The sequence below is a fragment of the Nicotiana sylvestris genome, chromosome 3, assembly GCF_000393655.2.
Source record: "Nicotiana sylvestris chromosome 3, ASM39365v2, whole genome shotgun sequence".
NCBI lineage: Eukaryota > Viridiplantae > Streptophyta > Magnoliopsida > Solanales > Solanaceae > Nicotiana > Nicotiana sylvestris.
The window spans coordinates 33,392,716-33,418,902 of NC_091059.1; the positions used below are offsets into that span (position 1 = coordinate 33,392,716).

The 26,187-nt window shown below is 39.7% G+C and overlaps 1 protein-coding gene across 1 annotated transcript; it reads right to left on the minus strand.

The window, feature by feature from the left end:
• Positions 1 to 249: 249 nt before the first annotated feature.
• Positions 250 to 705, minus strand: LOC138887209 (uncharacterized). The gene has a single exon (XM_070168932.1). The coding sequence runs from the start codon at positions 703 to 705 to the stop codon at positions 250 to 252; it is 456 nt and encodes a 151-aa protein (XP_070025033.1).
• Between the last annotated feature and the right edge of the window lie 25,482 nt (positions 706 to 26,187).

The following is a 26,187-nucleotide window of genomic DNA, read 5'->3' on the forward strand; positions in this document are numbered from 1 at the left end:
GGACCTCGGAATTCAATTCCAGGCATACGCCCAAGCCCCATATTTTTCTACAGACCTTCTGGGACCGTCAAGTCACGGGTACGAGTCCGTTTACCCAAAATATTGATCGAAGTCAACTTAAATTCAATTTTAAGTCTAAATTAGCATTTTCATCAAATTTTCATATAAAAGCATTCCGATGTGCGCTCGGATTGCACACGCAAATCGAGGTGAGATAAAAGGAGGTTTTAAGACCTCAGAACGCAGAATTTACTTGTAAATCAAGTGATGACCTTTTGGATCATCACATCGTCCCCCTCTAAAAAACCGTTCGTCCTCAAATGGACATAGAAAAGAAATACCTGAGTCGGGGAAAAGATGGAGATAACGGCTCCGCATATCAGACTCGGACTGCCAGGTAGCTGCTTCGGTAGGCTGACCTCTCCATTGAATAGGAACAGAAGGGAACTTCTTCGATCTCAACTGACGAACCTGCCGGTCTAGAATAGCTACCGGCTCCTCTTCATAGGTCAATTCCTTGTCCAACTGGACAGTGCTAAAGTCTAACACGTGGAATGGATCTCCGTGGTACTTCCGAAGCATGGACACATGAAACACTGGGTGCACAGCTGATAAACTCGGCAGCAACGTAAGTTTGTAAGCCACATATCCCACTCGATCAAGAATCTCAAAAGGACCATTGAACCTAGGGCTTAGCTTGCCCATCTTCCCAAATCTCATCACGCCCTTCATGGGCGACACCCAGAGCAACACCCGCTATTCAACCATAAATGCCACGTCACGAACCTTGCGGTCGGCATAACTCTTTTGCCTGGACTAAGCTGTACGAAGCCTGTCCTGAATAATCTTCACCTTATCCAAGGCATCCTGGACTAAATCTGTACCCAACAACCGAGCCTCTCCCAGCTCAAACCATCCAACCGGCGACCGATACCACCTACCATATAGTGCCTCATAGGGAGCCATCTGAATGCTCGACTGGTAGCTGTTATTGTAGGCAAACTATACTAAAGGCAAGAACTAATCCTACGAACCTCCAAAGTCCATAACATAAGCTCAAAGCATATCCTCCAAAATCTAAATAGTACGCTCGGACTATCTGTCCGTCTGGGGATGAAATGTTGTGCTCAACTTGACTTGTGTGCCCAACTCACGCTAAACTGCCCTCCAGAAATGAGAGGTAAACTGCATATCTTGATCAGAAATGATAGACACGGGCACACCATGAAGACGAACAATCTCCCTGATATAGATCTCAGCTAACCTCTCGGAAGAATAGGAGACTGCCACAACAATGAAATGCGCTGACTTAGTCAGCCTATCAATAATAATCCACACTACATCGAACTTCCTCTGAGTCTGTGGGAGTCCAACAACAAAGTCTATAGTGATACGCTCCCACTTCCACTCAGGAAGCTCAATCCTCTGAAACAAACCACCAGGCTTCAGATGCTCGTACTTTATCTACTGATAGTTCAAACACTGAGCCACATACACAATAATGTCCTTCTTCATCCTCGTACACCAATAATGCTGCCGCAAATCCTGATACATCTTAGCGGTGCCAGCATGAAGAGAATACCGGGAACTATGGGCCTCCTCTATAATTAACTTACGGAGTCCATCCACATTAGGCACACAAATACGACCCTACATCCTCAGAACTCCATCATCTCCGATTGTAACCTGCTTGGAACCTCCGTGCCGCACTGTGTCTCTAAGGACAAGCAAATGAGGAATGTCATACTGCCGATCTCGTATACGCTCAAATAATGAAGAACGAGCGACTGTGCAAGCGAGAACACGGCTGGGCTCAGAAACATCCAACCTCATGAACTGATTGGCCAAAGCCTGAACATCCAAAGTAAGCAGCCTCTCACCGACTAGAATATACACAAGGTTGCCCATACTGGCTGACTTCCTACTCAATGCATTGGCCACTACATTGTCCTTTCCCGAATGATAAAAGATGGTGATATAATAGTTTTTCAATAGTTCCAACCACCTCCTCTGCCTCAAATTTAGCCCCTTTTTCTTGAACAAGTATTGCAAACTCTTATGATCCACGAACACCTCACATAACACACCATAGAAATAATGCCTCCAAATCTTCAGTGCGTGAATAATGGTTGCTAACTCCAAATCATAAACTAGATAATTCTTCTCGTGGATCATCAACTGTCGCGAAGCATACGCAATAACCTTGCCATTCTGCATCAACACCACACCAAGTCCAATACGCGATGCATCATAATACATTGTATATGGCCCTGAACCCGTGGGCAAAACCAGCACTGGCGCCGTAGTCAAAGTTGTCTTGAGCTTCTGAAAGCTCGCCTCAAACTCATCTGACCACCTGAACTGGGCACCCTTTTGGGTCAACCTGGTTATCAGGGCTGCAATAAATGAAAACCCCTCCACAAACCGACGATAATAACCTGCCAAACCCAAGAAGCTCCAAATCCCTGTAGTTGATGTGGGTCTAGGCCAATCCTTGACTGCCGCAATCTTCTTAGGATCCACCTGAATAGCCTCTGTTGATACAACATGACCCAAGAACGCAACCGAACTCAACCAAAACTCACACTTCGAAAACTTGGCATACAACTGACTATCCCTTAGAGTTTGAAGAATGACTCAAAGATGCTACTTGTGCTCCTCCCAGTTGCGAGAATAGATAAAAATATCATCAATGAAGGCAATCACGAAGGAATTCAAATAAGTATTGAACACTCAGTTCATCAATTCCATGAAGGCTTCTGGGGCATTTGTCAACCCAAATGACATCACTAAGAACTCATAATGCCCATACCGAGTGCGAAAAGCTGTCTTAGGGGCATCAGACGCCCTAATTCTCAACTATTGGTAGCCAGATCTCAAGTAAATCTTTGAAAAAAACTTGGCACCCTGAAGCTGATCAAACAAATCATCAATCCTCGGCAGTGGATACTTATTTTTGATTATGACCTTGTTCAACTGCCGATAATCTATACACATCCTCATCGATCCGTCCTTCTTCTTAACAAACAACACTAGCACACCCCAAGGTGAGACACTAGGTCTAATGAAGCCCTTATCAAGCAAGTCTTGCAACTGTTCTTTCAATTCTTTCAACTCTGACGAGGCCATACGATACGGTGGAATGGAAATGGGCTGAGTGCCCGGAGCCAAATCAATGCAAAAGTCAATATCCTTGTTGGGCGGCATACCCGGCGGGTCTGCAAGAAATACCTCTAGAAACTCACGCACAACAGGCACATAATCCATGGGAGGAACCTTGGCACTAGAATCATGAACATACGCCAAATAGGCCAAACATCCCTTCTCAACATGCCGAGCCTTCAAATATGAGATGACCATACGAGTGGAATATCCAAGAGTCCCTCTCCACTCTAAACGAGGCAAACCCGGCAAGGTTAAGGTCACAATCTTGGCATGACAGTCCAAGATAGCGTGGTAAGGTGATAACCAGTCCATCCCCAATATGACATCAAAATCAACTATATCTAAAAGTAACAGATCTACTCGAGTCTCAAAACCCCCAATCATAACTATACATGAACGATGGGCACGATCCACCATAATAGAATCACCCACCGGTGTAGACACATATACAGGAGCACTCAAAGAATCACTAGGCATGACCAGATATAGGGCAAAATAAGATGACACATAAGAGTATGTAGACCCTAAATCAAATAGAACTAAAGCATCTCTACTACAGACCAGAACGGTACCTATGATAACTGCATCGAAGGCCTTAGCCTCGGGCCTGGCTAGAAGAGCATAACATCGAGGCTGGGCCCTACCACTCTAAGCTACGTCCTTGGGATGGCCTCTTACTGGCTGGACCCCACCTCTAGCGGCCTGACCTCCACCTCTAGTACCTCTACCTCTACCTCTAGCACCTACCCCCACCTCTAGCTGGCGGAGAGGGCAGTGGAACAACTGGTGCCTAAACCATAGTATGGGAACCCTGTTATTGTGACTGAACACCCACTAATCTCGGACAAGGCCTCCGGATATAACCATACTCACTGTACTCAAAGCATCCACCTCAGTGCTACAGCTGAGGGAACAGAGACTAACCTTGGCGGGCCGGCTGACCATGAAAATAACTCTAAATAGGAGGTACTCTGATAAGAGCTCATGGTTCATGGTAGGACTGCTGATCAGAATACTGCATATGAGAACCATGGCCATCTGAAGCACCATGAGAAGTCTGAAGTGCTGAATGAAATGGCCTGGGAGGATGGCCCCTACCAAAAGAATCCCTGCCTCCAGATGAGGCACCACTGAACCTACCTGAATGACGGGGCCTCTTGTTAGACCCCTGACCACTAACCTATGATAAAACCATCTCAACTCTCCTAGCCACATTGGCCGCATCTTGAAAAGAAATCTCGCTCCCAGTCTCCTTAGACATTTGCAATCGAATCGGCTGAGCAAGTCCCTCAATGAACCTTATCACCCTCTCTCTCTCTCGGTGGGAAGTATGATAAGAGAATGACGGGACAAAGCAATAAATCTGGTTTCGTACTGAGTGACGGTCATAGAACCCTACTGGAGACGCTCAAACTACCTCTAATAGTCCTCCCTCTCAGTGATAGGATGAAACTTCTCCAGAAATAGCTGAGAGAACTAATCCCAAGTCAAGGTAGACGACCCAGCTAGCCTAGCCAAACAATAATCCCTCCATCAAGTTTTTGCAGAACCTGACAGACGAAAAGTAGCAAAGTCAACCCCATTGGTCTCCACTATCCCCATGTTCCGAAGAACCTCATGACAACTGTCTAAGTAATCCTGAGGATCCTTTGAAGATGTACCACCATAAGTAGTAGTGAACAACTTGGTAAACTTGTCCAATCTCCACAAAGCATCGACAGGCATAGCTGCTCCATCACCGGTCTGAGCTACTACACCTAGCTGAACTGCTCCAACTGGCTGAGCTGCTGAAGTCTGAAATTGGGGAGCCATCTGTTCCGGAGTGCGGGTAGCGGTAGTTTGTGCTCCTTCCCCAGCCTGAGAGACGACTAGTGCTACAGGAAGTAGGCCTGCCCGGGTAACACTCTGCATAAGGCCCACTAGACGGACCAGAGCATCCTAGAGTACTGGGGTAGCAATGAAGCCCTCTGGGACCTAAGTTGGGCCTACCGGAACTATCTGGGTCAGAACCTCATCATCAACCTCTACCTGAGACTCCACCACTGCTGCTGCTGCTCTAAGCTGAGCTTTGCCCCTGCCTCGGCCTCTAGCACGGCCTTGGCCTCGCCCTCTACCCCTCGTAGGAGCTTCTGTTGGGGGCTCGGGCTACTGGTTAGTGGATGAAGAAGCGCGTGTTCTCTCCATCTGCAAAAGAATAGAAGAGAAATCCAATTAGCATTGAGAAACCAAACCGCACGACATAGATGAATAGAAGTGAAACTGTTCCTAACTCTGCAACCTTTGGGGGATAAGCACAGACGTCTCCGTACCGATCCCTCAGACTCTACCAAGCTTGTCCGTGAATTGTGAAACCTAAGCAACCTAGAGATCTGATACCAACTTGTCATGATCCGGATTTTCCACCCTCGGGAGTTGTGATGGCGCCTACTAGTGAAAGCTAGGCAAGCCAATGATTTCAATTATTTTACCTTTTTATTTTTAATCCCTTAATAGTTATAAATTAACATTTTATAAATAGCGGAAGAATGAAATTTAATAATTAAGCCAATACCAAAACAAATCTCTAACATAAACCACCCAGAATTGATGTCACAATCTCAGGGACTATCTAAGACAACTACAAATAAAGTCTGAACAAGAAAATACATGTTTGTCTTTGGAATATAAAAGAATAGAAAGAAACTAGATAGGGAGGTGACGCCAAGTCCTACGGATGCCTACAAGTCTACCTCGGGTCTCCTAATGGACTGAAGGTAGCAACCCCTAGCTAAGGTTTGTATGTTCTAGTACCGAAATCTGCACACAGTACAGAGTGTAGTATCAGCACAACCGACCCCATGTGCTGGTAAGTGTCGAGCCTAACCTCAGCGAAGTAGTGATGAGGCTAGGACGAGACTACCAAATAAACTTGTGCAGTTAAAGCATATACGACAAGCAATAATAACAGAAACTAGCAGTTAAAGATGGGAAAGGGAACATACTACGGGGGAATATCAAGTAACAATAGTAACTCAGGAGAAAAATATAAACATTTTAAGGTTTGCATCAGTAAGAATAGGGAAACAATAATAAATCAATATCCACTTTTATTACTAATTGTTGCGGCGCGCAACCTGATCCAAATCATATAGAACTGTTGCGGAGTGCAACCCGATCCAATCATATATCATTATTGCGGCGTGCAACCAAATCCAATCATATATCACTGTTGCGGTGTGCAACCGAACCCCTCCTATCCTCCCTTATTACTCTATGTTGCGGCGTGCAACCCGATCTCATATAATGTTGTTGCGGCGTGCAACCCGATCCCATATAATGTTGTTGCGGCGTGCAACCCGATCCTAATATATAATTCAACATCAATCGAAAAAGAATCGTAGCAAGGGAACAATAAGGAAATCGCATTATCCAGGCAAGGGAATCAACAATGAGAATAAATACATCCCGGCAAGGGAACCAATAGTAAGAAGTAAATACGTCCCGGCAAGGGAAGCAGCTATAACCAAACTTGTTCCAACATTTAACTTCACAAAAGAAACCTCAACTAGAACCAATACTCAACCATAAACAAATACCACAAGAATAATCATAATTCTTACCCAACACCGAGAATCAACTACTTAGGCATTTGTAGTACTTATTAAGAACACAGCGATTTCAATTTAAGACTCACGGGCATGCTTGATAATGACGTATAAATACTCGTCACCACACCTATACGTCTTACACTACACTAGCAGATAGCAAATAAAGCACGATACCTATTTCCTCAAGCTAAGGTTAGACTAAGCACTAACTTCGAATTTTCACGACCAACTCAAGCCACAAACACCGCTTTTCCTTTAGAATTCGCCTTCAAATTACTTGTATCTAGTCCAAATTAATTTAACAATATCAATAAATACTAAGGAATTCATACCCAATGCTAAATTGTACATTTTCTACCATTTTTCCCAAAAAGTCAAAAATCGACCCCGGGCCTGCTTGGTTAAAACTCGAGGTTCGGACCAAACCTCGATCACCCACGAGCCCAAATATGCAATTAGTTTTGAAATCCGACTCCACAACGAGGTCTAAATTATTTAAAAAGCCCTAACTCTACCCAAATTCCTAATTTCTACCATGAAAACTCTTGATTTTTGATTAAAAAGTGATGAAAAATATTGGGTAACAGAAAGAGTAAAGTATAGAATTGATTATCAACACTTTGGGGATGAATTTTTGTGAAGAAAATCACCTCTAGGCCTTGGGAGTTCGAAAATATGAAGAAAAATGAGTTTTGTCCGTGTTGGAGTCTGTTTTAAAATGACTGGCAGGCCTTCATCGCGTTCGCAATGGGCCTGTCGCGTTTGTGATGGGTCAGGCCCAGATGGCCTTCGCGTTCGCGGTCGAGTGGCCACATTCGCATAGAAAAAACCCCTTCCCCCAGTCCCCAGCCAAAAAGGCCTCCGCGTTTGCGACAACAGGTCCGCGTTCGCGAAGGGTAACCCCCTCCCAAGCTTCGCGTTCGCGTTCTGAGCTCCGCGTTCGCGATGAACAAATCTGAAAACTGAGGAACTTGCCTTACGCATTCGTGAGAGAAGCCACGCGAATGCGAATAAAAAAATTCACTGAGCACCTGAAACAGCAAAACCTGCAACTTTTCTAAGTGTAAAAACATCCCGAAACCTATCCGAAACTCACCCGAGCCCTAGGGACTCCAAACCAAACATGCATACTAACTCAAAAACATCATATGGACTTACTCATGTGATCAAATCTTCAAATTAACACCTCTAACAATGAATTTAGCATTAAAATCAAAGAAGAATCTCAAGAACTCTTAAGTTCAAATTTTAACAACCGAGGGTCCGATTCACGTCATTTCAAGTCTGTTTCTTACCAAATTTTACAGGCTCAACCTAAATACCATATAAAACCTGTACCGGGCTCCAGAAATAAGATACGGGCCCGATACCATCAATTTCAAATACATTCAAATTTATAAAAACTCTTAAAATTTCAGTTAAACAATTTTCTTCAAAAATTCATTTTTCGGGCTTGGGACCTCGGAATTCAATTTCGGGCATACGCCCAAGCCCCATATTTTTCTATGGACCCAGACTATGCACACAAATCGAGGTAAGATAAAAAGAGGCTTTTAAGACCACGGAACGTAGAATTTACTTGTAAATCAAGTGATGACCATTTGGGTCATCACAGAATAAAAGATGACTTAGACGGAATTTTTGATTCATTTCCCAAAATTTTAAAACCTAAACCACAAGAAGCGATTTTTCAAAGAATATTTCCTCCCCAAATCATTGGTAAATGATCTTAAACTAATTTTTTCAATCTTTCACTAATTTTTCATAAGATTCAACCAAAAATTTAAGGTTTTTCATGGTGAAATTGGGGTTTTTTGCGTAGAAATTAGGGATTTGATAAATTGGGAATTTAGACCTCAAATTGAAGTCGGATTCCAAAACCAATTATAAATACGGACTCGGGAGTGAATGGGTAATCGGGTTTTATCAGAATTTCGGGTTTGGACCAAGCGGGCTCGGGTGTTGATTTTTGTTAACTTTTTCAAAAATTGCATAAATTCAATTCTTTGCAATCGTGGGTAGTTCCTAAAGCATAAATTGAATCGTTTGGTTGGTAATTTGCTAGATTCTATTAGTCCAGAGAATTTTGTGAAGGGATTTTCATACCAAATCATTGGATTGAGTCAAGCGGAGGCAAATTTGTAGAGGAAAAGGCTAAGTTGAGTGTTGGGTTAACCGAATTGCAGTAAGTATTTTGCCTAACTTTGTTGAGGGAATTTTTCATCCTATTTTTCATTATTTGCTACATGCGGGGGTGATACATATATAAGGTGACGAGCGTATATGTATGTGCCAGGGTTAATCATGCTTGGGGGGGGGGAATTATGTTATATTTGTGTTTGTAGAATTTCGTGACATTCTGCTTAATGCCTTACATGACTCTTAGATACTAAGGACATAATATTAAATGTTAGATATCACGACTTAGTTTGTTATAACTTGATCAAACTTGATGGAAATTGTAAGAATACATTGATGTATCTAATTCAGTCATCTCTATGCGAAATCATTACTACATTACTACAACCGATATTCTTGAGATGCTAGACTCTATACTTGTGTTGTGGATCATTTATAAGATTCATGGAAATATTTGAATAATATAGTTCTTGAGGGTTGTTGAATCATTGTTGACTTAGAAAGTTGAGATTTGGAATGTGTTTGGAATATCCGTTTAAGCACTATCCATGATGTTATTTATGCTTCGTGCCTTGTTCGTCATTTATATACATATGCTTGGTAAGGAAGAGTGTAAAGCACGAAGGGTGATGTATTTCTATTGTTTATACATTATCATGTGAGGGGGAGTGTAAAGCACGAAGGGTGATGCCGTACCATTGTTTATACATTATCATGTGAGCGAGAGTGTAAAACACGAAGGGTGATGCCGTGCCATATCATATGAGAGTAAAAGCACGAAGGATGATGCCGTGTCATTTTATTTATATTCTTGTGCTTTTAATATCGTGAGGTCATGGCATGTAGGGTGTTTCCGTGCAGGTGAGGATGAGGAACATGTATCATGATGTGATATCTGTTTCCCGTGTATACGTTTATGCCTTTACCTTGAAATGTTATTGTTATAATTACATTTTTTGTGTGACTTGTTGTTACTATCCTGTACTTGACCTCTATCTCAATTGTTGTTGTATTGTCCATGTTTTTTACTTTCTTACCTTTCAAACCTATTTCCTGCTTTTATAATTATACTCATGTTGTATCTATTCTGTTACACTCTAGTATAAGCCTTCCACTATGCTAGTCATTCATGTCCTTACTTGTTAGTTTGTAGAGATCATGTGTTTCCTCTTATTTGTTATATTTTGGTACTTAGGCCTCCAATATGCTAGCTAATTGAAGTAAATATTCCTTGTTTTTCAATTGTTGTTATTACTCACTTGCTTTTCGCTTAGTCTTTAACTGTTTCCCACATGTGTATCTTTGTACATTGTTGTTACTTGCGTATTTCCTACTTCGTAATTCCTATTATCGATATTTCTGTCATCTGGTTGGTTTTGTTACTCGTACATTTGGGAGGATGAGTTGTACGCACGAAGGGTGTTGCCGTGCTAATTGATTTGTCACAAAAATTATATATATATAGTGAGACATCGATAGAAGCACGAAGGGTGTTACCGTGACATTTGACTTGATATCTTGGATATACTTCTCATACCAGGAATGATTATAAATCTTCTACTGTGATTCCTTTTAGTAATTATTGACTGTCTCACCGAGTTGTATACGGTACTTTTATCTGTTATGCTTTGAACTACTTTTACTGTAAATCTCATGTATCTTTTAACCAAAAGCCTCGTCACTACTTCGACGAGGTTAAACAAAATACTTACTAGTACATGGGGTCGGTTGTACTGATACTAAACTTCTATATGATGTGTACAGATTTTTGGAGCGAAGCTACTGGGGATGTCGGGTGCTGATTCAGAAGATGTTCGTGCGTTTTAGATATAGCTGTCACTTGCCCTTGGCAGCTTAGGTTGTTTCTAATCTGTTTATGTAACCTTCAATCAGAACGTGTACTTATTTGTATTAGTTTTAAAATTTCAAGTCTTAGAAGCTCGTGATTCATACTACCAGGTCTTGGGTAAATTTATAAATGTTCAGTTATCTATTCTTTATTCACTTATTATCTCAGTTAAGTTGTATTTTCTGTTAGTTGGCTTACCTAGCGGGTTGAGTTAGGTGTCATCACGACTTGTGGTTTTTTGGTTGTGACAAGGTGGTATCAGATAACTAGGTTCGTAGGTTCTATGAGTCATGACCAAGTGTCTAGTAGAGTCTTGCGGATCGGTATGATGACGTCTATACCTATCCTCGGGAGGCTATAGGGCATTTAGGAAAACTTTCCCTTTCTTTTGTCCTTATCGTGTGGCCTTTTTTCAGCTTGAAACCTACGACTTTAACTCTTCCCGATCGATCATATGTGATGTTGTATGCCCAATATTCGCTATGTGCCGACGGTCGGTGATGCTGAAGATAGATTACAACGGGTCGTGGATGTTTGATTATCATCACGATATGCTGTCTAGCCTCTGAAGCAGATGCAGTGTTAAATCTTCTAGTCGTTTATTTGCGGTAGGAGGCGGGTTCATATCTTTAGTTGTTAAGCACATATTTGGGAAAGATTGGTTGGTGGCCAGGCTATTGTGATTAAGGTGAGTTCATGGCAAGGTATCGATTTAAGTATAACCAGTGGGCCATCTCTTGCATGATGAGTTTGGATCATGTGTCTCGTAAGAGGTTTCCATTCGGTAGAGTGCATATGTCATCATTTTAGAGCATTTGGGGAAGTTGTTTGACTATTGCAATGATGAGTAAGCATTTGGCAGAATCTTCAAGGTGTTCTATGATCAGTATTGCATGAATTTTTGAAGTATTCAGCTAAATAGTCGTGCCGACCAGGGCATGTTGTGAAGATATAGTACTTTGGGGTGCTAATGAGGTGATCTATGGCTTCGAGATAAGTGGTGGAGTCTGTTAATGACGATCGAATTGTAGGATCATGGGCCGTATCAATTTCTTGACAGAGATCGCTTGGTTATTCATTGAATGGGCTTATGCTGGTGAAGCACGGGTTGTCTGACGCGTATTAGCTGTGTATTGAAGATCAAAGTAAGATGAGTGGTTATCGAGAAGGTTCTGGTGAGTTCCAGGTCTTATGTAGCCTTTAAGGACTTATTGAATTTGTCTACGGGGCAGGCTTGAAATCGGTAGCGAATGGTAATCGAATTTATGATATTTCCTTGTTAAGAAAGGTCTACATGTCAATGTTGGAGTGATGTAAGAAATGGCTTCGGGTTCCCAGGAAGTTCCCTTAGGGTTGTCACATCGGATTGAGTTACTTTCGGGTTGGCAGTCTGTGTGACTTGGTTGAGTTAGAGGCAATTGATTTTGATTACTCGATTATCTGTTACTGAGTTCCAAATAACTTATCATCTTTATGACCACGGTCAAAGTTGATGTTTTCTACAAGTATAAGAGCTATGTTGCTGATGGTTCAGAGTTGACTATGAGACGATCGTAGTGTTGCGAGTTAGCATGTTAGAGGCGATGCATTGTGTGGGATTGAAACGTGGCATGTACAAGGTTACAATTAGTTTTGGTGGGAAGGATATGAGTTCTTAATGGCACGGACGATTTTGGGTGTTTAAGGTTTTACCGGCACATGTGTTTTCACCAGAGCGCCTGTTGGCGGGTACATTGTGTTTTGACTTATAGGTGCATTTCTATAAGATAATGTAGTATGAGTTACGTGTCAGCCATCTGAGTAGCGGTGTTGAAAATGGGGATAAAGATTCTGGTATTTGTGATGTTTAGAGACTGGATGTTCTCGTTGGCAGACGTTCCTTGATTGCGAGCTGTGAAGAAATGTTGAGGATTGGATAATTGATAGCAGGTGTTACGGAAAGATTTCTATGGACCTTTGGAGGGTTAATTACATGTTGGGGATGATCGGAAATTGGTTTGGGAAATGCTTTTGAGCCTAATGAGAATGTGTATTCTGTATCGGATCGGACTTGTTTGGTTTTACGCAGTTGTTATCACATGTATATCATCGGGCGGAATGGATATTATTTGCGCCTTGATTTATGTTATATGTTTCTATCTTATACTATGATAGGTTATGAGGGTTGTATGATTCTTCGCACACATATTGTGATTCAGTTTAGGCCTTACGGCATTATGGGTAAGATAGCCTTTGTGATGTTAATTTATTTATTGCACCATAATTGTGCTTGTCTTTCTCAGTATTGTTTGTTCCTAATGATTTTCCTCACAGTTATATTTTGTGCACTCTATTGTGCTTGATGTTGACGCACATGTGATCAGTGAGCCCGAGTATTATGGCTCGATGGGTACCTTATGTGGATCGATATGATGGGATCGGGTTGCACGTCGCAATGGTACAGTGATGAAATGTGATTCCTTATTCCTGTTTCGTGTATATGGCTTTCACCTTGTTAGAAATAGTTCATAGTAAAGTGCAAAACATTTCCCTGCCTGTTTAGCTTATTCAGTAGTCTTCTTATTTAGCTTTCTTATTTTTAACTGTCATGTCCCGATTATTACTTATTAGTGTACGAAATCAGGTTGTGAGGGGCTCCATATGATTATTGTTGATACTTGTCGATGTGGTTGCTTGTGTTGGCTAAGATGAGGTTTCTAGACCTGAGATTTGCGCTATTGTATTAGGATGAGGAAGGTTTAGAAGTATAGCACTATAGTTTGTTGAGGATTTGGACAATGTCCCTGGTCAAGAGAGTGAGTTTCTTGGCTTATTGATCAGATGAGTGGTTAAGCGATTATGCGTGTTTCTTTCATAATCGGTAGGGTATGAAGGTTTTGAACGAGGTTCTAATCGATACAAGGTTTGCTACCGGCAATGTATTTGTTTTAGATTTGTTTTGGGTAGTAATGATGGTCAACAATTCCTACTGTAAGTGTAGAAGTGATGGGGTATGTCATGTGATTACATCTTGGGTTATAGTTGTGACTTGATACAGCTTGTTCACACTTATGCAATGTGTAGATGTGGGATTCAGGTCTTGCAATGAATTCTGGATGATAGAGATTGAGTTCTAAGGTTTCAGGACCAATGTTGAAATAAGGATCTCTAATTGTGTTGTGTTGGCAGGCTTATGTGAAATAGGGTGACGTGGGATCACCCCCGGGTTATGCATAGTAAGGTTTCACCATGATTTGATAGCTTTGGAACGACTCTTGGCACGTTTGAGGACGAACATGTGTTTAAGTGGTGGAGGATGTAACGACCCGACTGGTCATTTTGAGTATCTGCACTTCGCTCGGTGATTTAGAAACAAACTCTGTATTTCGAAGCCTTTAGAGCCTCATTCTAGCCTTCCTTGATTTGCGTGCATAGTCCGCATATTGACCCAGGAGGCTTATATGCTAAAACATTGATAAAAACAAGATTTTTTGCCTAAAAAGTTAATTTTAGTTGACTAACATTTTGAGTAAATGGATTTGGACCCATGTTTTGACGGTCCCAGTGGGTCTGTATTGAAATATGGGATCTTGGTGTTTGCCCGGAATCAAATTCTGAGGTCCTAGCTTGAGTTATGAATTTTTATTGAAAATTAAAAGTCTGAAAAATCTAAACTTTTTAAGAATTGATTGAATGTTTGGAATTGTTGATACCGGGTCCATATTTTGGTTCTGGAGCCGATACATGTTCAATACAATATTTTTGACTTATCTATGAAATTTGGTAGGAAACATAGTCGGTTTGACGTGATTCGGACGTCTAGCGGTAAAAATAGAAATTTCAAAGCTTTCTTGAAAATTTCATTTGATTTGGTGTTCAATTCGTGTTATTTTGGCGATTTGATCACGCGAGCAAGTTCGTATGATGTTTTTAGACTGGTGTGCACTTTTAGTTCGGAGTCCCGAGGGGCTTGGGTGTATTTTGGATCATTGGTTGAGACACTAGTAAAGTTAAGAAACTTGGGAGTTTGACCATGGTCAACATCGGGTTAAGACGACCTTTTTTTAGTGTTTTGAGTGTACAAGCAGGTTCGTAGCGTGTTTTATGATTAAAATTCATATATGGTTTGTGTCCGGGGTTCCGGATGAGTTTCAGGGTGGTTTCGGATCATTTCAGAGAAGTTTGGGTTTTGCTGGTTTCTGGTGCGACACTGTTCATTCGCAATTGCAAAAATACTGTTCATCCGCAATTGCGAACCTTTTATGGCAATTGTGAAAACACTGTTCATTCGTAAATGCGAAGTTTTGTTCGCAAATTCGATACCTGCAACTGAACAAAAGATGACTTAGGCGGGATTTTTGATTCATTTTCCAAATTTTCAAAACCTAAACCACAAGAAGCGATTTTCCAAAGAACTTTTCTTCCCCAAATCATTGGTAAGTGACAAACTAATTTCTTTCAATCTTTCACTATTTTTCATAAGATTCAACCAAAAATCTAAGGTTTTTATGGTGAAATTGGGGGAGTTTTTGGTTGAAACTAGGGATTTGATAAATTGGGGATTTAGACCTCAAATAGAGGTTGGATTCCAAAACCAATTATAAATTTGGGCTCGGGGGTGAATGGGTAATCGGGTTTTGGTCCGAATTTCGGGTTTGGACCTAGCGGGCCCGGGTGTTGACTTTTTCAAAAAATTGCCTAAATTGAATTCTGTGCAATCATGGGTAGTTCTTAAGGCTTAAATTGAATCGTTTGGTTGGTAATTTGATAGATTCTATTGGTTCGGAGGATTTTGTGAAGGGATTTTCATACCAAATAATTGGATTGAGTCGAGCGGAGGCGAATTTGTAGAGGAAAAGGCTAAGTTGAGTGTTGGGTTAGCCGAATCAAGGTAATTGTTTTGCCTAGCTTTGTTGGGGGAATTTTTCCTTCTATTTGTCAATGTTTGCTACATGCGGGGGTGATACATATATGAGGTGATGAGCGTATATGTATGTGCCAGGGTTAATCATGCTCGAGGGGGTGGATTATGTTATATTTGTATTTGTAGAATTTCGTGACATTCTGCTTAATACCTTACTTGACTCTTAATTACTAAGGACATAATATTAAATGATAGATATCAAGACTTAGTTTGTTATAACTTGATCAAACTTGATGGAAATTGTAAGAATACATTGATGTGTCTAATTCAGTCATCTCTATGCGAAATCATTACTACATTACTACAACCGATATTCTTGAGATGCTAGACTCTATACTTGTGTTGTGGATCATTTATGAGATTCGTGGAAGTATTTGAATAATACGGTTCTTGAGGGTTGTTCAACCATTATTGACTTGGAAAGTTGAGATTTGGAATGTGTTTGGAATATCCGTTTAAGTACTATCCTTGATGTTATTTATGCTTCGTGCCTTGTTTGTCATTTATATACATATGCTTGGTAAGGAAGAGTGTAAACACGAAAGGTGATGTCGTGCCATCGTTTATACATTATCATATGAGGGAGAGTGTAAAGTACGAAGGGTGATGTCGTGCCATTGTTTATACACTATCATGTGAGGGAGAGTGTAAAGCACGAAAGGTGATGCCATACCATTTTATTTATATTGTTATGCTTTTAATATTGTGAAGTCATGGCACGAAGGGTGTTTCCGTGCATGTGAGGAAGAGGGACATGCATGATGATGTGATATCTGTTTCCCGTGTATATATTTATGCCTTTTAACAAAATTTTTAAGAGTTTTTGGAAATTTAAATGTATTTGAAATTGATGGTATCGGGCCTGTACTTTGATTCCGGAGCCTGGTATAGGTCTTATATGGTATATAGGTTGAGCCTGTAAAATTTGGTAAGAAACGGATTTGGTATGACGTGAATCGGACCCTCGATTGTTAAAATTTGAACTTAAGAGTTATGGAGATTTTTCTTTGATTTTGATGCTAAACTCATTGTTCAAGGCGTTATTTTGGCAATTTGATCGCACGAGTAAGTCTGTATGATATTTTTAGGGTTGTGTGCATGTTCGGTTTGGAGCCCCGAGGGCTCGGGCGAGTTTCGGATAGGCCACGAGATGTTTTTACACTTAGGAAAAATTGTAGGTTTGCTGCTTCTGGTGCACAGACATTTTGTGCATCGCCATCGCGTAGTAACTCTCGCGATCGCTAAGGGGAAATGGGCTGGGGGTGGAATTTGTTCTATGCGAACGTGAGACCCTGGTCACGTACGCGGAGCATTGGGGGGTTTGCTTTACACGAACGCGATCGGTCAATCGCGAATGCGTAGCATTAGGATGGGCTGATCTGGGAATCTAAGGAGCACTACGCGAACGCGACCCCTCTATCGCGAACGTAAAGGCAAGGCTGGGCTAAGCCTTCACGAATGCGAAGCGTCTCCCGCGATCGTGTAAGTCCACTACTGGCAGCTCTTCGCGAACGCGACAGTGCTCTCGTGAACGCGATGAACACTATCGCCCAGCAATTAAAACAGTAGCAAAGTCGGGATTTAGCCCACATTTTCATATTTTCAAAACTAGAGAGCATTGAGGCAATTTTCAAGGAGCAAGTTCTTCCCCAAAGCACTGGTATATGATTCTAAACCTTTTTTTTTTATTTCCCATTGCATTTCATCAATCTTCATCCAAAAATCTAGGGTTTTTATGGTAGAAATTGGGAATTTGGGTAGAGTTAGGGCTTTTTGAATAATTGGAATTTAGACCTTGTTTTGGGGTCGGATTTTAAAACTAATTGCATATTTGGGCTCGTGGGTGAATGTGTGATCGGGTTTTGTCCGAACCTCGAGTTTTGTCCAAGCGGGCCCGAGGTCGATTTTTGACTTTTTGGGGAAAATAATAGAAAACCTATAATTAAGCATTGGGTATGAATTCTTTAGCATTTATTGATGTTGTTAAATTAATTTGGGCTAAATACAAGTAAATTGGAGGCAAATTCTAAAGGAAAAGCGGTGTTTGAGGCTTGAGTTGGCCGTGGAAGTTCGAGGTAAGTGTTTGGCCTAACCTTAAATTGAGGGAATAGGTATTTTGCTTTATTTGCTATGTTCTAAGGTAGTGTACGACGTATAGGTGTGGTGACGAGTATCTATATGCCGCTGTCAAGCATGCCCATGAGTCTTAAATTGTAATTGTTGTATTTCTTACTAAGTACTACAAATGTCTAAATTGTTGATTCTCCGTGTTGGGCAAGACTTATGATTATCTTAGTGGTATTTGTTTATTGTTGAGCATTGGCTCCAGTTGAGGTTTCATTTGAGAAGTTAATTGTTGGTACAAGTTTGGTTATAGCTGATTCCCTTGTCGGAACGTATTTATTTCTTACTGTTGGTTCCTTTGCCGGGATGTGTCTATTCTTGTTGTTGATTCCCTTGTCGGAATGTTGTTGCTGCTATTGTTTGGGTGAGTAAAGAGAGATAAAGCACGAAGGGTAATGCCGTGCACATTCATATTTATGCATTTGGTGAGGAAAGAGTGATAAAGCACGAATGGTGATGTCGTGTACATATTATTAATATTGATGCATATGGTGAGGAAGAAAGATAAAGCACGAAGGGTGATGCCGTGCACATTTCTAATATTTATATGGTGAGGAAGAGAGATAAAGCACGAAGGGTGATGTCGTGCCCATTTTCATTACTTGATTGCATTGGTGAGGATCGAGAGTAAAAGCACAAAGAGTGATGTCGTGCACTTATTGCCTGTCTGTTATGACTTCTTGCTGTTTTTGGTTCAAATATCTTAATTGTCTTATTCCTCTATTACTGTGATTCTTTATGTTGGTATTTTCCCATAGCATGTTACCCCTCCCTCGTTACTTTTGAATTACTTTTATTACTATTATTCTGTTAGATATTGTTTAGCTGCAGGTTATTGTTTTGTTGTGTCCTAGCCTCGTCACTACTTCGCCGAGGTTAGGCTCGACACTTACCAGCACATGGGATCGGTTATGCTGATACTACACTCTATACTCTTTTGTGAAGATCCCCGTACTGGAGCATACGGATCTTAGCTAGGGGTTGCTGCCTTCAGTCTATCAGGAGACCCGGGGTAGTCCTGCAGGCATCCGCAGGCCTTGGCGTCTCCTCCCTATCTAGTTTTCTTCCGTTCTTTACTATTTCAGAGACAAACATGTATTTATTTTATTCGGACCCTATTTGTAGTATTCCTAGATAGTCCGTGAGATTGTGACACCAGTTCTGGGTGGTTTATGTTTATGGATACGTATTGGTATTAGTTTAATTGTTGAATTTCATTCTTCCGATTTATTATTTCCGCTGTTTATAAAATGTTAACTTACAATTGTTAAGGAATTAAAAATGAAAAGGGTAAATTAATTGGAATAATTGGCTTGCCTAGCTTTCACTAGTAGGCGCCATCATGACTCCCGATGGTGGAAAATTCGGGTCGTGATAGTATCTTTGCCCATTGTTGTTACTTGCATATTTCCTACTTTGTAATTCCTGTTATCGATATTTCGGTCATCTGGTTGGTTCTATTACTCCTACATTTAGGAGGATGATTTGAACGCATGAAGAGTGTTGCCATGCTAATTGATTTATCAAAAAGATTATATATATATATATATATATATATATATATATATATATATATATATATATGGTGAGAGAGAGATAGAAGCATGAATGGTGTTACCGTGACGTTTGACTTGATATCTTAGATATACTTCTCATACTAGGAAAGATTGTAAATCTTCTACTGTGATTCCTTTTAATAATTGTTGAGTGTCTCGCCGAGTTGTATACGGTATTTTTATCTGTTATGCTTTGAACTACTTTTACTGTTAATCTAATGTACATGTTAAACAATAATCATCTTTTAACCAAAATCCTCGTCACTACTTTGACGAGGTTAGACAAAATACTTACCAGTACATGGGGTCGGTTGTACTGATACTACACTTCTGTACGATGTGTACAGATTTTTGGAATAGAGCTGTTGGTGATGTTGGGTGCTGATTCGGAAGATGTTCGTGCGTTTTGGATATAGCTGCCACTTGTCCTTGGTAGCTTAGGTTGTTGCTAATCTATTTATGTAACCTTCAAACAGAACGTGCATTTATTTGTATTAGTTTTGAAATTTCAAGTTTTAGAAGCTTGTGATTCGTACTATCAGGTCTTAGGTAAATTTATAAATGTTCAGTTATCTAGTCTCTATTCTCTTATAATCTCTGTTGAGTTGTATTTTCTATTAGTTGGCTTACCTAGCGGGTTGAGTTAGGTGTCATCACAACTTGTGATTTTTGGGTCGTGACACATAACTATACGAATAGCCAAAAATATAAAAGGCTTACTGCAGTTAGCTATTTTAATCATTTAATTATTTTTTATCAACAAATAATTACCTATAATAAACAACATTCAAATTATTTAGAAAAAAAATCTCTCAATGGGTATTGTTGAAATTCTTAGAAAAGACAAAGATAAAGCAATATACAAAACTTAAGAAAGATTGAAAAAATGACACTGTATAGCCGCTGTAAAAATAATAGCTACAAAAGGCATAAAATTTGTATATATTATATACAAATTTTATACACTTTTTTGGCTACCAGATGCAAATAGTTTCTGGCACCGGTTAAAAGTGATAATACCCTAGGAAGATTGGATGTGATTTTGATGATAGACTATAATTGTGTATTTTAGTCGCTTATTACACTCTAAGTTATTTTACTTAATTGAGTTTGAGCTTTAATCGCTAGTGTTTTGCACTAAATATGTGTTTTATACCTTGTAGGAGTGATTCCGATCTATGTAGGCGTTATGGAATGAATTCAATTGATTTGGAGCTTTGAAGTCTGAGTAAAAGCCCAAGACATTAAGCCGGGATCATTTTCGGAGGTCGTGTACCAAGTCCGGATGTTAAAAGAGGACGAAATAAGTTCACTCTGAGAAAATTACACTGCCGCGCCGCATGGGACGCCGCAAGGTGCGGCGCAACAGTGTAAAAATGTTGCCTGATGCGAAAAGTTGAGGCTACTGATAAACTCCATTAGCGCGCCGCAGGGTGCGGCGTGGCTGTACAAAATTTATAGAGCCAGAGTCCTATTTCGCGCGGGAGAAGTTGTTTTCGTCTGGGCCTAACCCTACTTGGCATAAATACATATAAAAATGTTATTTTGAGGACTTTTGACAGATCTTAGATCTAGGGACACACTTTAGACGTAAGGAGAACAAACCAATAAACTAGATAAATTAATTAGATGATTTAAGTGGAAAACTCAACGGGATTGTTAGCTAACCCATAGCTCTAGAATATTCAGTCACATTGAATTCATCTCTGTAATTTGTCAACTTGTTTTCTTTGATCTCTTAATTTGTTACTTTAGATTAATTTTAGTAAAATATTCATACTTTAGGATTCGCTTGAATAAATTAATTGTTTGGTTTAATTTAGTTGATAGTTAATCACAAGTCCCTGTGGGTACAATGTCTGGACTTACAATCCTATATTACTTGTCGACCACGTATACTTGCGTGTGCGTTTGGGAGTAACAAGTTTTTGGCGCCGTTGCCGGGGACTTAGAAATTAACTAGACTGCTAGATTAGATTTTTACTCTTTGTCTATTCAAGTTTTTTTTTTTAATTTTTATCTTAGGTTAATATTTACTATCTTTGTTAACATGGCATCTTGGAATGATAATTGGTCAAATATTGGTTATTCTTATTATGATGATCCTTGTCCATATTGTGGAGGACCTCACTGGTGGAAAAATTGTCAGAATGTTCCCGGGAGCGAGTTGTGCGCACAATCTCAATCTTTTGAGTGGAATATTTGTAATATATATGGTGGTCAAGATGGCCATTGAGATGGTTGTCCTAATTCTTATTATCCTTCTCAGAGCTCTTATTATAATGTTTCTAATAATGTTTATGAGTTTGATAGGAGCAAGGAAGTGGAGGATACAGAAAGCATGGCTCGTATTATGGACATGATGAGGCAAGTAGTCGAGCAACATGACATGATGATGAGGCAAGTAACCGAGCAACAAGATGAAAATCGAAAGGCTATACAAAGAATTAGTGCAGCAATCATGAGAATTAAGGCCGAGGCGGAGGAAGTGGCTGAAGAGAGTGAGTTCCCACCAGAAAATAATTTTGAAGTAGCAGATATGATGAGCGAATCTTGGCTAGAGGAACAAGCTTAACTAATAAAATCTCATGAGTTTCTCCGTGATGGTCTTTCAAATATGGCAAAACAACTGATAGAAGGAAGAACTGAGCTCAGGCAAGAGATAGACCAATTTGGCTTAGATATCCATGACATGCAGGTTCAATTGAATAAAAAGGTTGAGGCGTCTGATGCCCTACAACTAATTTTTGTGGATACTGGTCAACTTATGGAGCAAAAAGAGGAATCCCAACTATTTGACCAAATTATTAATAATGCAAAGGTTGACGAAGAGTGCAAAATTGGGGATGTCAAAAATAATGCAATTTTGGAGCTGGAGTGTATTGGACCTCATTCTAAACACTTTTCAACATTATGTTTAGTTGGTGACATGAGAATTGATCCAATCGAGCATATGGAGGAGTCAATGGATGAGGAACAAAGTGTTTATATTCTGAAATTTGTGATGCCAAGGAGACAAAACGACATCCCTCATTTAAAGGGCAAGAAGTGCAAGATGCGATATCTATTACTTTGTTCCTTTATTTTTGTACCACCGCCCCAAGAACGTGACAGAAAAATTGATGCAAAATTGGGGGCACAATTCATATTTTCAAAGTGGAAGCAAAAGTGGTGAAAGTGATGGCGTCGTGCCGCGACGTTAAATCAAGCGCTTGTTGGGAGGCAACCCAATTCTACGTTTTTTTTCTTTTCCTTTTATTTATTTTCTTATTTTATTGTGTTGATTTTTTTTTGTAGTATTATTTTTGTGTTTTGTAGGAGTACGGGCATGGAGTCAAAGCCAATAGGCATGTGCAAAAGAGAGCAGGTGGTTGTAACTAAGTGTGAGGTACCCGCACAAGGGATCATACCTGGGAGAAGTCTGAGTATCCCGTGAGCTGCTAATTCTTCAGCCTTTGGCCTACCAGGGAGTCTCTTTTACCCTCTTGTTATTTTCAGTGTGCATTGAGGATATTGCACAATTTTAAGTGTGGGGTAAGGAGATTGTTTGGGTGAGATTTTGTGCTATCTTATCTTAGTTGTAGTACTCATTTTTAGTGTAGTAGTTTTTGTCAAAAAAAAAGAAGAAAATTGGACTTTCCCCGACGAAGGATCTCCTAGACAGCTTTCTTGAGGGACTTAAGTCTAAAGAAAAAGGACAAAAAAAATTTCTTTGTAGGTAGTGTAGCAATTTTCCCTTGGCTTTTCTTTGTGCAGCGGTTCTTTTTCAAGGGTTTTGTTTGAACCGGGTATAGTTAGTTTTTATTTTTTTTTAGAACTTGGAAAACTTGTGCTATGCTTTAAATTGAAGCAATATCTTCTAACTTTGTTATGCCTTGAGAATAGTGAGTACTTTGGTGGTGACGCTTAGGCTCAGTTTTTGACTCTTGTATAAGTACCTTAAATTGTACGATCTTAACTTTGCTTAACTGTTTTGACTAGAGTGTCTTGATGAGTCCAATCCTGAGTGAGTTATGTGCCATGTGTGTGTAAAGTTTTGTATTATTCTGTGCATTGCATTTGATGTCTAGAACTTGCCCCATGTGTTTGCAAAGTGAAATAGTAGTTTTGTTCAGTCTTGGAAGTGATATAGGCATTTCTTTGTTGAGCCATATATATATATTCCCCGCCTAATTGTTATGTATCATAATTAACCCCTTTGAGTCTATAATCCTATTTCTTTGGCAACCACATTATAAGCCTTTCCCATTTGTTTGAATTAACCATCTATTTGAACCTTTTCACCTCTCATGAGCACTTGAATTGTTATGAACTTTGTAAAAGTTAAAGTGTGGGGTGCTTGGTTTGGCTTTTGAGTGGAACTAATGAAATAAGGAGAAAGGTGCACTGTTTTGAAAAAGTTAGAGCCACATAAATTGAAAAGAAAAAATAGTTGTATTGCTGTGAAAAGAATTCTTTGATAGTGGTGACTCTTGATGTAATTGTGCTTAAAGAAGTGGGGAGTTAATGTATATTGATGTGAAGGTGGAGTTATGGTTTGACATAAGTGTGGGGTTTTCAAAATTAAAGTGTATGTATTAAAGTGCTTAGGGAAGTGTAGTCACTATTATATTTAAATGTAACCTACCCGTCCCGCAGCCTACATTACAGCCAAATAAAGTCCTACTTGATCTTAGACTGAATGAGCTCGATTAGTAGAGTAGTACACTACGAGCAAGCCTATGGTGCATCTTTTGTGGCATATAAATGTTATTTCTGAGAGTGAGTGAATTCTTTCTATCTTGAGTTCCTAAGTGTTCTTAAATTTTATTGTGTAGAACTACTCTCTTTTGTTGTGTGAGGGCACTTGATTCATGAAGGAAATGTAATGTCATTGACCTCGATGTTAGAGTAAGTGAGTGAGTTGTGAATAATATGTGGTACTTGTGAGTCAAATCTTGAGGTTAAGATGTTACACTCTTGTGCTTAGTCTATTTTAAATATTCTTGGTGTGATGAATTAGGAGAATTGCTTAAAAAGGTTGTGTCTATATAAAGTGTAGTTTGATTGCTCGAGGACGAGCAATGGTTTAAGTGTGGGGTGTTGATGATAGGCTATAATTGTGTATTTTAGTCGCTTATTACACTCTAAGTTACTGTACATTAATTGAGTTTGAGCTTTAATCGCTAGTGTTTTGCACTAATATGTGTTTTATGCCTTGTAGGAGTTATTTCGATCTATGTAGGCGTTATGGAATGAATTCAAGTGATTTTGAGATTTGAAGTCTGAGTAAAAGCCCAAGACATTAAGCCGGGATCGTGTTCGGAGGTCGTGTACCAAGTCCGGATGTGAAAAGAGGATGAAATAAGTTCACTCTGAAAAAATTACACTGCCGCGCTGCAAGGCGCGGCGCAGCAGTGTAAAAATGCCGCCTGATGCGAAAAGTTGAGGCTGCTAATAAACTCCATTAGCGCGCCGCAGGGTGCGGCGCGGCTGTACAACATTTATAGAGCCAGAGTCCTATTTCGCACGGGAGAAGGTGTTTTTGTCTGGGCCCAACCCTACTTGGTATAAATACATATAAAAACGTTATTTTGAGGACTTTTGACAGATCTTAGACCTAGGGACACACTTTAGACGTAAGGAGAAAAAACCAATTAAAACTAATTACCCTTACCTACCCACCCATCCCAACTTCTTTTACCCATTTGACTTAGTTTAACTTGATTTGGCTTAGCTTCACTTAAATTGACTTGGCTTAGCTTGGCTTGATTTGGTTTGGGTTAGCTTGGTTTGCCTTGAATTGGCATGGCTCATAGTAGTAACTTAATTTGATTTCATTTCGCTGGATTTAAAAAAATGGGTAGGAAAAAAGGCAACGGGTAGGGGCGGGTAAATATTTTCCGCCCCATGGGTATTTCCTAAACTTTCTCTTCTTAAAAGGTGCATGTTCGTGAAGAAATGAGTGTGTTAATTCCAACAGAATCCTAGAAGTATTATAAATACCCGAATCATCTCCAAAACGAAATACAAGTTCAGATTTTCATCTCTTTCTGTTCTACTTACTTCTACCACTCACGAATATTCTGTTATTGTAGGAAATTCGAGTTAATTGCTGAAACTCGAATTTCAGTGGCTTTGTAAAATCCTGGAGAAATTCTGCTATTATCCCCGCAGCAACCAAATGGGAAGCTTAAATTCCTTAAGGATAGTGATTACACTATCGAAGCCGGATTATTTCATCCCCATATTTTGCTATTTTGCTAACATACTGGAGATGATCCTTGAGTATTATCATGTCAATTCGGTTTATTACTATTATACAAAATAATATGAACTGTCCGAACAGAACATTATTTAAGCTAGATCAATGACCCAAGGAAAAAAGTACGCGAAAATTGGAGCGATCATAATGGGATGTGGTTCCATTATTACTATATTATATTCTTGGAAGAAATTCTGAATGAACCTGATTTATAATTGTTCAGTAAAAATAAACCATAATTTTAAAATTAAGCAAAATTTTACCCTTTTTTCATGCAAAAACAAAGTTTAAACAAAAATACCCCCAACTAAAATCCGAAAAAATCCAACATATATTCAAACTTTTTACATATGAAAATCATAATGTGCTGAAATTTATAATATACTGAAATTTTAAAATAATATGTTGAGATTTCACATGTCGGAGTTCCATTTCCAGCATCATATGCTGAATCTTTTTCGTTTCGGTTAAGAGGCATTTTTATCCAAATTTTTTCTCCACATCAAATAATAGTTATTATTCAATCGCTTCACAAACATTAACTATTTTCAATTACCAATCCAAAAACCGAGAGCCTACACTATTTCGACATTCTTTTTTGCTTCTTTGGGGTGGGCCTA

Bases quoted from the DNA above. Each gene is read 5' to 3' on its own strand.
- LOC138887209 (XM_070168932.1), bottom strand. From the start codon at position 705: ATGGGCAAGCTAAGCCCTAGGTTCAATGGTCCTTTTGAGATTCTTGAT.